The sequence below is a fragment of the Galeopterus variegatus genome, unplaced genomic scaffold (genome assembly GCF_000696425.1).
Source record: "Galeopterus variegatus unplaced genomic scaffold, G_variegatus-3.0.2 Scaffold3691, whole genome shotgun sequence".
NCBI lineage: Eukaryota > Metazoa > Chordata > Mammalia > Dermoptera > Cynocephalidae > Galeopterus > Galeopterus variegatus.
The window spans coordinates 20,589-33,070 of record NW_007729802.1 but is presented as its reverse complement, the minus strand read 5'-3'; the positions used below and the strand labels follow the sequence as shown (position 1 = coordinate 33,070).

Below are 12,482 nucleotides of genomic sequence, written 5' to 3'. Positions count from 1 at the left end.
ACTACCGTTTGCTCAAGGTAGAACTGTGATGCAAAGATCCTGAAGGATCAGGCTTGATTTGGGTAGACTGAAATTTGTTATCATCAACAGGCATCTCCTTCAGAGCTAAGCCAGCAGGAGAATTCAGAGAACAGGAGACCCATTTCATTCTTTCTCCTTGGGATTGCCTCACACTGATCCTTGCATCACAAGAAAGTAGGTCTGTTTGAGAATACTACCCTGATTTGTCAAAAGGGAATGAACAAGCCTTGCTAATAGAGCTGGCCGAGTGACACGGAAAAATGGTTCTGATTTCATAGGGCTTAACAACTTATTTTGAGTGCTGCAGAAACAAAATGATAACAACAAACTCACACAATGCTAAACAAGCACAAAACAAAACAAATGCAAACAGCCATAATGGACTTCCAAAACCCGTGGGAACTTTATTAGGAAACAAGATGAACTGAACAATGTGTAAGTGCATTGTGGGGCAGGGTGAAGGTGACAGGAATGACTGTTGACAGCCTCAGAGTCACTAACACGTGTGCACTCCCTGATGAGCCTGGATTATAATCAGTACAAATCTAAGGGAACATCAGGACTAAAGCACCCATGCCTAGAAGTGTAGCCCATCTTATGGTGCTTTTGGCTAAAGGCAGCTGGCACTTAAACTGCTTCCAGAAGGCCCTGTCCTGTTCTGGAGTGCTGCCTTACTCCTCTCCTTTGGAGGCTATGGTCTACCAACAACTAATTTTTTTCATGGGAGTGGAAGTACTTTCCATGCAGACCTTACTTGGTTGAACTTTTTAAAAATTACTGCTGTTTTTCGTTAATAGTGAATATTTGTAGCAATAAGTACAAAGAAGAATATGATAGATTATCTGAAATTTCTAAGTCTAGAAACAAACCCTATATGAATATTTTGATGCATTTCCTTCTAGTCTGTTTTATTAATGAATATGCATTACAAACACCACACATGGTTGAGATTGTATTGTATTGATTATTTACTAACCTGCTTTTCTCATTTAAGATTCCATGAGCATCTTTATAGAAAGCTTTCTACTTAGTGCTTAATGTCTAACCAACATCTCAACAATTGGATGCCCATAATTTATTATCCAATTTCTTTGCAACACTTTTACACATGCACATACACACCACACACACACACACACACACCACAGTTTAACTCATTTCTTTGGAAGGTGTGTACACATATGTATATATTTGTATATGTATGTGTATTATGTATATATTTATATATATGTAAACGTTCATCACAATACTGTTTATAAAGATCAGAATAAAATTATGTATATGTGTATATATATGTGTGTGTGTGTGTGTGTGTTATACCCTTAGAATAAATTCCTCTGGGGACATCTCTTATTATATCTGTAGAATAAATCCCTAAAGTTGAATTACTAGATCAAATGGTAAATTATGAGTTAAACTGAATTTAAAGGAATTAAAATGTTTTTCTCCAGGGGGCCGGCCCGGTGGCGCACTGGATGGTGCGCCGCTTGGGAAGTGCGGTGGCGCTCCCGCCCGAGGGTTTGGATCCCGCATGCAGACCGGTTCCCACTCACTAGCTTGGGAAGCGCGGTGGCGCTCCCGCCCGAGGGTTCGGATCCCGCATGCAGACCGGTTCCCACTCACTAGCTGAGCGAGGCGCAGGAGCAACGCCGAGGGTTGCGATCCCGTTGCCGGTCCCCGGTCCGGTGCGGGGGCAACACTGAGGGTTGCGATCCGTTGCCGGACACGGAAATAGACAAAAGACAAAAAAAAAAAAAAAAAAAAAAATGTTTTTCTCCATGATCAGAAAAGGTCAACTTTCCACAATGATTGAAATAATTTCTGAACATCACCATGGGACAACAAAGATGTGAAACTTGGATGCTCTGATACTGCTCTTTCCAATACAGAAGCCACTAGACATGGGGCTATTTAAATTTAAATTTTAATTAATTAAGACTAAATTAAATTAAAATTCACTTCATAGGTTGCATCTGTCACATGTTACATACCCTATAGCTACATGTGGTTAGTGCATGCCTGTTGGACAGCACATGTTAGAACTTTGCCACTAATGCAGGAAGTCGCGTTGGACATGCTGCTCTATTATCTTCCCCAGTTCCTTCCTCTATGTTTTGAATTTAACCTAAGTAAGAATAGAATATGAACCATGCATATTTCGTGTATGGTGAATTTGGTTTGTTATAAAGTAGGTTTCGTGGTAAAAATATTTCACCATTCTATTGAAGATGAAAAATACAATGTTTCTTTCTGCAGATGTAAAAAAATGGATCTAACCCTTTGTCTTTTTTATTCATCCTCTCATAAGCTAAAAACTAAATGCCACTGTTTAAACTAATTTGATCATCAGGTATTGTACACAAATGATAGTGAACACTATACCCCCAAAATATGTGTAATCAATTATGTTTCAACAATAAAAAAACACTAAGAGGAATAGGCTAGCTTTGGAAACCAATAATAGGGCCAAATAAAAATAATAAAAAAATAAACTAGTGCCATTCTTGATAGCAATTCCGAGTGACTGCATGCTTGCTCTGTGCCAAGCATGTAGTTATTGTACCTCAGGAATTCTTCACAAGGACCCTGGGAGAGGTGCACTTATTATCCACATTTTGCACGGGGGTAAACTGAAGAACAAAGAAGTCAAGTACCTTTCTCAGAATCACGCAGCCAGCATGGAGCAGGGCCTGATTGAGACCCAGGCCATCTGGCTTCAGAGTCCACGCTCACTCCCTATACTGCTTCTCAACAGTGTCTGAGACTCTCTTAGGGAAAAGGCCAGCTCTTTGCCAGGCAGCAGAACTGCACGACTGTGACACATAAAATAATGAGAGCCTTCCAATTGCTTAAGATGTGCCTACACTGTACCTACACCAGACATACCCAGAAACACATCCACACAGCCTCTTTCTCACAGAGGTTTCACTGAGCCAGATCCCCTCTGGAAGGAAGAGTGCTCAAGGGCATTTTAGAGAAACTGTTACTCATTTGCACTCTAATGCCATTCAATTTAACCAAATCTGTTAAGTCGGAAGTATGTATTTTTGTATGTTTGTTCTCCATCCATCTTTCATTATGGTGTGGAGTTTTGTTAATAGGCCTGGAAAGAGAAAGGGCAAAGGGAGAATTTAAAACGTAGTCAAGGGCCGGCCCGTGGCTCACTCGGGAGAGTGCGGTGCTGATAACACTAAGGCCCCGGGTTCGGATCCCATATAGGGATGGCCGGTTCGCTCACGGGCTGAGCGTGGTGCTGACAACACCAAGTCAAGGGTTAAGATCCCCTTACCGGTCATCTTTAAAAAAATAAAAATAAAAAAAATAAAATAAAATAAAACGTAGTCAAAATCAAAGAGCTTGAGCCCAGACAAGCTTGCTTGATATGGGTATTTGTTTGCAGTAGAAGGATCTGATGTGACGTATGTAAGCAAAGCTCTTAGATGCTTAAACCTCAACGAGGAGAAAACAACTCACAAACACAATCTTGAGGATGATCAGGTTCAGGCAGAAAGCAGTCTGGGGATTTTCAGTTTCAGCCTTTTCCAAAAGGTGTCACTCTAAGGCAGCAGTGGGGAGGAGGGAAGGAGGAGGCGATAGAAATGTCAGATAAGAGTAACTGGAAAAATAAGATTAGTAGTCCTTGTTTGAACAGATCCTTCGGCCCTCACCACCATTGTCAGAGAAGTTGCTGCTGCTGAGGAAGGGAGGGTTTAAGCATTTATCTTCACCTTCTGATCTCAGAGTGACCTTCTGTGCCCAGGGTAGAGCGGGGCCAAGTCCAGCTATTCCCACAGGACCAATTCACATTCCGGATTTGCTGTAACCTGGGATATGGGGATTTCATTGGCTGTGTGTTCTGGTGCAAACTGAAAACTCCCATCCTCTTGCACTCAGGATGGAATGAAGGCAGGAAACTAGGATGGACAGTGGTGCCTAATGCAGAACAGCCAGTTTGCACGTAAAATATGGCTTTAAAAGTTCCAAATTATAAACACAACACACACCAACTCAATACTGACATATAATTTAAGGGGAAAAATTGTTTTATCAAAATATTTGAAGGTCAGCGCCCGCCAGACAAGTCTCTTGAAAAGCACAGGAAGTCGCCACGTGTTGGGAAGAGACTCATAGAACCCGAAGTGGGCTCTTGGCAGATAACTGAGAGAGAAGCTGGTTTTCAAATATTTAGTTAAACAACACAAATGTGTGTGTAAGTTTAAGTCGACACATGTTAATGATTTAAGGTCTTAAACAGGTTTTTTATTTTATTGTTTTAAGGCTCTGCTGTTCACTTTAAAAGACCCGATAGTTTCTCCAGAGCTGTGTGTAAACACTAGACTCTTTAGAAAGCCACCTGATGGCTTCATTATTCTTAAAGTAAACAGAGTTGTGAATTATTCAAATACAGCTGAAGATCTCCTGGTAACTTAACTATTTTATAATTTTATGCAAGAGTTTTTAGGATCTGCAACATAGAATGACTAAGATCAGAAATAACACACATTTATTCATTTTTTGTTTGTTTGTTTTAGTGCTGGCAGGAATGGGGATCTGAACCCATGATCTTGGCATTACAAGGCTGCACTCTAACCAACTGAGCTAACCACTCAGCCTTGTCTTTTTAATTGGTGAGGCCAAACTGACATCTAGCTTGATGAAATCTTTAATGTAACACCAATATATTTTAAAATGTAATCTTAGCTTTCCAAATATAGGATCAGAATTCCAGTCTTGCCATACTTGGAGACCTTTTAGGATATTATTTAAAATGGAACATTTTGAGTATTCTAGAAGACTTCTGAGGTTGCTGAGGTTAGGAATTAAACACCTGTTCTTTTTTTCCCCCAAGAAATATTGTCTGGTGAATTGCTAATAAACTTGCTTCTAAAAGAAGCATATGCTGTGTTAAATGGAGACAAATGGGTTGCTTTCCTGCTATACTTTTCAAAAGCTTTTATTGGCTCATGATGATCATGATTCTCCAAGTAGCATTTTCCTAAAGAATGGGACCACAGGGCCTTCCCCAGCTTGGGCCACCTCCTCCTCTTCACCAGGCTACTCCTACTTGCCTGCTCTAGGGAGGCTGGCCACCATGCCTAGGGTGAGGTTGGCTGCTATTTTACTCTTCTGCATTACTCAGTACTTTTATTTAATAGCTTTTTAAAAAAGTACAATGATGATTAAATAATTGTTTGATTCTGGATTTCCCTGCTAAACCAGACCACTTGTGAGGATGAGCCTGTGGTGAGTGTCCAGCAGAGTGCTTGGCGCATGGGAGACACCCAATGAGGTGGTGGAAGGAAGGAAGGAAGGAAGGAGTGCATGGCTCCCGGGCCGCAGCACAGAGTGTGTGGAGTGCCGACAGGATGAAAAGCTGCTTGCTTCTACTGCAGTGCAGAACCTGTGACAGTTTTACCGTGCCACCTCCTGGGTGCTCCTGGTGGCAGCTGGGTGGCAGTGAGCCTAGGGCTTCCATCCTTTCAGGAGCTGAGTAACTGAGCCCTCTCAACTCCCTAGCAAAGAGAAGGTGCTTGAGGCAAACAGAGCAAGAACTTGAAGGGCATTTGGTGAGGATGGCAAGGGGACCACTGATTTCTGGGGTAGGAAGTATCACATTTGGGTTTATACTTTATCCGTTATTGCACTAAGTGGGTCAAAGGAGGGTGTTTGGAATCACGTCCTTGTGTTCCCCTTCCTCTCATTGCACAGGTATTTATCGAGCGTGGACACGTGCTGTGTTGGGTGCTGAAGGGGCTTCCAAAGAAGATAGAGACATGCTCCCTGCCCTCCAGGGTCAACTAAGCACACACATTGTGCAGAACAGGTGCAGACAGTGAAAACTGAAGGCTGTCGGTTGGGTGGAGGTAGTGTGGCTGGGAATGGCCATGCTCTGGACACTTCCAGGGTGTTGGGCAGAGAGGGCTGGGTATTTTACATGCATTATCTCTCTTTGTGCTCATGTCAGTCCTGTGTGGTAGCTTCTGCTTCCTCCCCACTTTTTAGGGGAAGATCTGCAGGCTTAGGAGAGGTCAGTAATGTCTAGGGTTCCCAGACTTGACTACACTTTGGAATCACTTGGTTCTTTGATAAAATATGGATGCCGGGCTCCCACCCTCAAATATTTTGATTTAATTGGGAGGGTGTGACCATGTCAATGAGATTTTTAAAAGCTTTCCATAGGACTCTAATGTGCGTAGTTTTTAGGAAGCATTGGGTTAAAATTGGCCTAAGGTCACAGAAAACCTATAAGTGGACCCAAAATTTGACCCAGGTCTGACTGCTTCGAGAACTCCAGCTTTTGATCACTTCACACTGTGAAGGCCAGGTGTAGACAGGGCCTTGAAGGATGGGCAGTTTTGGTAAGCAAAGGAGTCAGCATAGGGCAGTCCAGAGGTGTATGTCGGGTGTGTGTGGTTGGGGCTAGGTAGCAGCAAGCACAAAGTTTTGAATTCAGTAATAAGCAATTATAAAAAGGGTTGAATACTTACCAGACACTGTTTTAAGAAAAGCTGTCACTCTTCTGGACCCATGTACATACCAGGCATTGTTCTCAGAGCATCACACATGTTAACCCATTTAATCCTCACAAAAACTCTTTGAGCTAATTTTTGTAATTAGCCCCACTTCACAAATGAGGAACTTGAGGCTCAAAAATTTTATAATTACACAGCTAGTAAGTGGTAGGGTAGCTCCTGAATTATGTTCCTAACCACTATGCTGTTACCTCTTGTGCTAAGAATGTACCACGTGTTTTCCTATTTGCCAGTCACTGCACTAAGAACTTTATAGTCATTGCTTCATGTAATTCTTAGAATAACTCTTATGAGAAGTACTATTGTTCTAGATGAGGAAACTCACTTTCTTAAGGTCCCGTGAACAGTGTATGGTGAAGAAGTTATTATTAGGACTGTCTGGCTTCATAATGCATGCTTTAAACCATTCTCAGTGTTTTAAAATTTAAGATTTTTTACATTTCAGATTAAATCCTAAGTGGAATGCCATATATAAAATGGATAAAAGGAATAACTCCATCTGAGTGTGAGATGGTGGATGCAGACCTCTGCTGGTTCACAATTCTCCTCCCATCCCACTAACCTGTTCGTCAGCCCCCAGACACCTTTGTGAAACCCTTGGTGATCTAGGGAACCCAGTTCGAAAACAACTGCTGTGGATAATCAGAATCTTCAAGATGTTGGAGCCAAGTCACTGATATTTTTGACAAATACTGATGATTTAGGCATGTTTTCCTGACAATGGGGAGATAAGTTATGACAGTAATTCCTGTGGAACCTCTCTGAATACCAGACCTGTGAGTCGTAGTTCAAAGACACAGTCAAAGGCATGGTCAAAGCAGCTGAAAAATATTGAAGGAGACCCAGGAATAAACTTTTTTCTCTTTTTTCTTTCCTCCCCAGTCTCTTATTCTGCCCTTAAAACAAAACAAAACTTCTCTCTATCTCCAGTCTCAATGCTCTTTGTTCCTTGCTGTTTTCTCCTGCTTTCTGTTCTATAGATCATTCTTAGCTTGCTCTTCAAAGCCTATAATCCCTTTGCACCCACTGTCATAGTTCCACTTTGCTACTCATTTGCTAATTCTGTTCCATAAAATCAGGAACAGACCTTGCTGAGAAATGTGCTGTGATGGGGGAGAAGCTCATCAGGAAAAGCCATGTCCTCACTTAGGGTAGGAGTAGAGACAGAAACTAGGAATACACACATGTGCATATGCACGTGCATGTGAGCACACACACACACATATGTGTGCATGTATAATTCTTTTCAACTCTATCATACATGTGAGAGGGGAAGACACCTGAGCTGGGTGTGTCAAAAGTAATAATAGGAGGGAATGATGGATCCAAGAAGTGTTTCCAAAATAGAGACTGAGGACTTGTTGATGAATGGAAAATAAACGAGGTAGAAGGAGAAGAATTTTTTTAAAATTTTAATATATACCTTTCAGATTCTGTATAATGAGTGTACTTTATTATTATTATCAGGAAAAAATATTTTCTTGATATAAGTTAGGAGAAGAATAAATGCCCTATGGGCTACATCATCTCGCTTAATGTGACCACAGACATCTAATAGGCAAGCAACACTGTCCCCTGTTTGCGGAGGAGGAACCTGAAGCTGAGAAAGATGAAGGAATTTTTCTCAGTCACACAGTTATTAAGTGATACCATGATTCTAATCTGATGGTTTTTAAGACACAAACTACATGTACAAGAGGTCTCCAAAAACTTCATGGAAGGATTCCTATTATCTTTTAATTCAATCTTTCCATGAACTTTTTGAAGTACCCTCATATATAGTCAGTTAAAATGTTATTCCAAAGAAGGGGCTGATAAATTTGGGGGAATATTTAGCTGTGCCAGCTACACATTAAGAAAAGACATTTGGCAAGAAGAAAGTTACAAGTGGCCTGCAAGAGCACAATCTCCATAGGACAGCAAGAATAACAAGCAATTTCCTCTTGATGAGAAGGGACTGCTGATGGAGAGATGGAAGCAGGTACAGGGCACTTGGTAAGAAGTTGAACAGTTCACCAGTCAAGATGGGCCAGGTTATGCTGGGGATGACAGACAGCACCCAGTCTCCGTGGAATAGTGCAGCAGAGGTTTGTATCTTGCTTATGTGATGTAGGTTGGCCTTGGGTTTAACTATGTTCACTCTGAAATTCAGGCCGAAGGAGACGACATCTGAAACATATTTCTACAGTCACCATGGCAGGGAAAAGGAAAGGTTGAGTGCTAGTATATAAATGCTTCTACCTGGAAATAACAGTGTGGTTATTGGCCAAAGCCACAGCTAGCTTAAAGGGAGAGGGGAAATGTGGTCCTACCATGTGCACATAAGGACAACTGGAATATTTTGAACCACCCTAATGACCACCAACAGGGAAAACATTTCTTGCTTTTGAATGCTCCTGTTTTGGTGGCAATTCAAACAGTTTGCAGAAGTCTATCTAGAACATTAAACACAGAAGTAACCATGGGCATCGCTAGGAAACTGAGACTCCAAGGGTCCAGTGATTGTTAGTAAAACGTTTCAGAGAGACACAGTGGTCATGCCAAGACTAGAAAGGTGTATCTGATGCCAGTGCCCCATGTGGTCCTCAGTGTACAATATTCACTGTCCAGGACCACACAAATTAAGATGAGTGGGAAGCTTTGGCCTGGGAAATACAGGAACATATTTCCAAAGTGTTGAAAGTAGTCTCACCTGAAGCTAGGAGTTATTGATATCAGAAGCCAATGGCATCTTCATCAGTTAAAACTCTGGATTACATCTCCTTGGTGCACTGGTTTCTCCTTGTAGTTATTGCTGAAACACCTAGGGCAGCCTGCAAGTCATTACTCCAAAGTGTAATTGTTTAAAGTTGGTTTAAGGTAACTGGAGTCTGCCCCAAGCAATTCAGTCACAGATGAACCAAGAATTTGGAGACCCAGTTGAGTGGCTCTGTGTCTATAGATTGCAGACAGGTCAACAGCAACTAACGAGAGAGGGTTTTGGCAGATGAGAATCCTGGAGACCCATAGCACGTTTGGAATAAAGAACAATTTGTGACAGGAAATGGTGTTGTGAGGACACAGGCCATCTCATATGGAGGGTCAAGGAGACTTTCTGAACTGGCACTTGGAATGACCATAATTCTGATATATATAGACACTACTATTGAGTGTATCAAAAATAGAAGAAAAAAAAGGAAAATTAAAAACTCTGCTTTAACCTCATCACATACTGCTTTGTGTAAAGGTTTCTAGTCATATTTGTGGTGTTATATGAGCTTATATGAGGAACTAAAAAGTTTATGATTACTTTTTAAATTTTACATGTTTGTAAGGTTAAAGAATAATGGTATTTATTCCACAATTAAACAGGTGTGTTTCTGTGACTTTCATAGGTTATCCTTTATGTTCCTTGCTTTTAAAACTGTTTTTGGTTTTGGCTTTGACTTAAATCAGATGATCATTAAATTTCCCCTTTTTATCAGGGCTAATGAAGGGTTTTCTGAATCTTAAAAGCATGTAATTTACCTTGGATGTGAACTATAATGCTTATTCTGAATAAATTCCATGTAAAACTGCAGAAATTGTGTAGAAAGTCTTAATGAGTTGGAACTTAACATGTCATTGACACATTTTGAAGGGTGTTCTGTTGACTTTAGTGATGGATGAGCCCATACTGCCAAGTTCAGCTGGAAGGGGAGGCTTAGAAACCCAAACATCAGCTCTGGAATCTAGAAACTTCCTGGAATCATGATTTTGAATCAGCAGGGTGGATGCAGCCTGCATCTGTGCGAGGAATGGCATTTCACCAGCTTGCTCCACGGAAGTCTCTGGAACATAACCATAAACACCAGACCTCTTTGTTGTGTATTGGCTTTTAAAAGTCCCCAACGGTTTGGGGAGGGGAAGGCCTTGCTTTGAGGCTCCCTCGTCCAATTTTCTGGGACCTGGCTGAAAATTCTGGATATTTGATAGTCTGGCTTATTTCTATGGTGTATTAGCACTCTATAAAAGTTACATGTCATTTATTTCAAGTTTAGAACCCTCTCAAACTTCAGGGGCAAACTAAACGTGAACCTTTTGTGACTGGAATTCTGTTTACTTTTGGCCAAACCTTGCTTCCTGAATGTAAGTCAGGGAGGGGAGGTGAGAGGGGTTCCTGAGGCCCCTTGGACATCATATAGCTTTTGCCAAATAAGGCTTTGATAGGTGAAAACATGAATGAATCTAAAATACGTACATCAACTTCCTGTCAAAGGACTCTGGGGCCTACACACAAAAGTATATTGCACCAGGCAAATGTATTTTGAATGTTGCCTTCCTCCAACTGTGGGGAGGTATCTGAGATTTTGACCAAACACAGGTTGAAATTGGGTCAAGCCATTCACCCCACACTTCTAATAAATACATTAGTTTCTATAAAGGTTACTGGGCAATCCAATTGAATGCAGACCCTGGAGATATTTGGACATTTCTTGTGTATGAAACATTTATTTTTAATTGGTGACAAAGGAAGAATGGGTTCCAAGACACAGTGCCTGGTTCAAGGATACCTCTGATTCCTTTGTGTTTACTGTCGGAACACAGACGAGCAAGGAATGCCCTGTGCTTGAGCGAAGGAGAAATAACACACCGAGCTCCATGTGCTTTTCAGATAGAGGAGCTGATGAATGCGTTGGAGAAGACCAGACAGGAACTGGATGCAACCAAAGCACGCCTCGCCTCCACACAGCAGTCCCTGGCTGAGAAAGAAGCGCATTTGGCCAACCTCCGGATAGAGAGGAGAAAGCAGTTGGAGGAGATCCTGGAGATGAAGTGAGTACCACTTCAGCTTCCGAAGTCTCTCTCTTCTAACCTGTCTTTGAGGGTGGGAAAGGGGAAAGGCTAGAGAAGAGGGTAAAGGAGGTCAGAGAAAGAATAATTTAGCTTACATTTGACTAGTCATTTCTGAGACTACATTTCTTATTTCTTAACGTTGTTGCCTCAATTTGCACATTTTTTATATCTGTTATTTGAAAAAATATACCCAGCATGCGATTGTGTGTGTTTGTGTCTTGTGGGTGGCTCTGGGATTCATAGATCTGTTGCAAAGGTCTGAGCCAGCTGAGAGACAGAGGCCTCGTTAAGCACAATGGTAATTTGAGCACTGCTCAGAGTTAAGTGGAAACTTTTCTGAGGAGGTATTTCCTAATTGTGACTATAACTTTGCTAATTATGTTCTTTTCACTTGTGTACAATGCCTGGCTTGTATTGGCTTTTATACACTCTCAAGATTGGCACCTCTTTGTTTAGAAATCAGAACTCTGATTTGCTGAGCTGATACAAATAGGCTGGAAATCCCACACATCCCCTCCCCCTATGGGGGATTGGGCAGGTAAAAGAGGGATATTGGATTGGATTCAATTGTTTTCTTTGATTTAATCAATAAGTTGTGGTTCAGTGCTTGGGAACGGTCACTCCTGTGGTCCAGTGACACACCTACCTACACCTAGCTCTTATTTCCTTCTCGCAATGAAATAATAGCGTCAGGGAAGAACAAAGAAAAAGAAACAAGGAAATGAATGAAAGATTTTAATAACAATCAATTGCAGTGAATCTGTTTCTAAAGAAGTAGTCAAGAAGCAGCGTCTCTCTATGTAAGTTTTAAAATGAAATAATCACTAAGATATAATTTAAATCCAACTTCCTTCCACAAAAAGGGGAAATGTACGTAATTATGCATCTTAAGCCTGTAACACAGACTTTGAAATTGGTGGCTAGGTATGGAAGAGTGACCTTATCATGACCCAGCAAGTCTTACACATGGTTAACATTAAACCCAGAAAGCTTAGATCATGGAAAATATGGAATGAAATATTTTGAAGGATTTAATAATGAGGACGAAACTTTTATTCCTCCTCATCAACTACCTCAGTTTCTCTAAGACCAAAGAATAGGTAGTCATTTTCA

General features: G+C 41.2%; 1 protein-coding gene across 1 annotated transcript in view; it reads left to right on the top strand.

Annotated features, from left to right (window-relative positions):
- Positions 1 to 12,482, top strand: part of LOC103601342 (ERC protein 2-like) — a gene marked incomplete at both ends in the record, with an annotated part of 200,878 nt that overhangs the window by 168,941 nt on the left and 19,455 nt on the right. Inside the window, one exon of the mRNA XM_008585740.1 lies at positions 11,188 to 11,348. Coding sequence (XP_008583962.1) covers positions 11,188 to 11,348 — 161 coding nt within the window. The remainder of the gene's footprint in view (positions 1 to 11,187; positions 11,349 to 12,482) is intronic.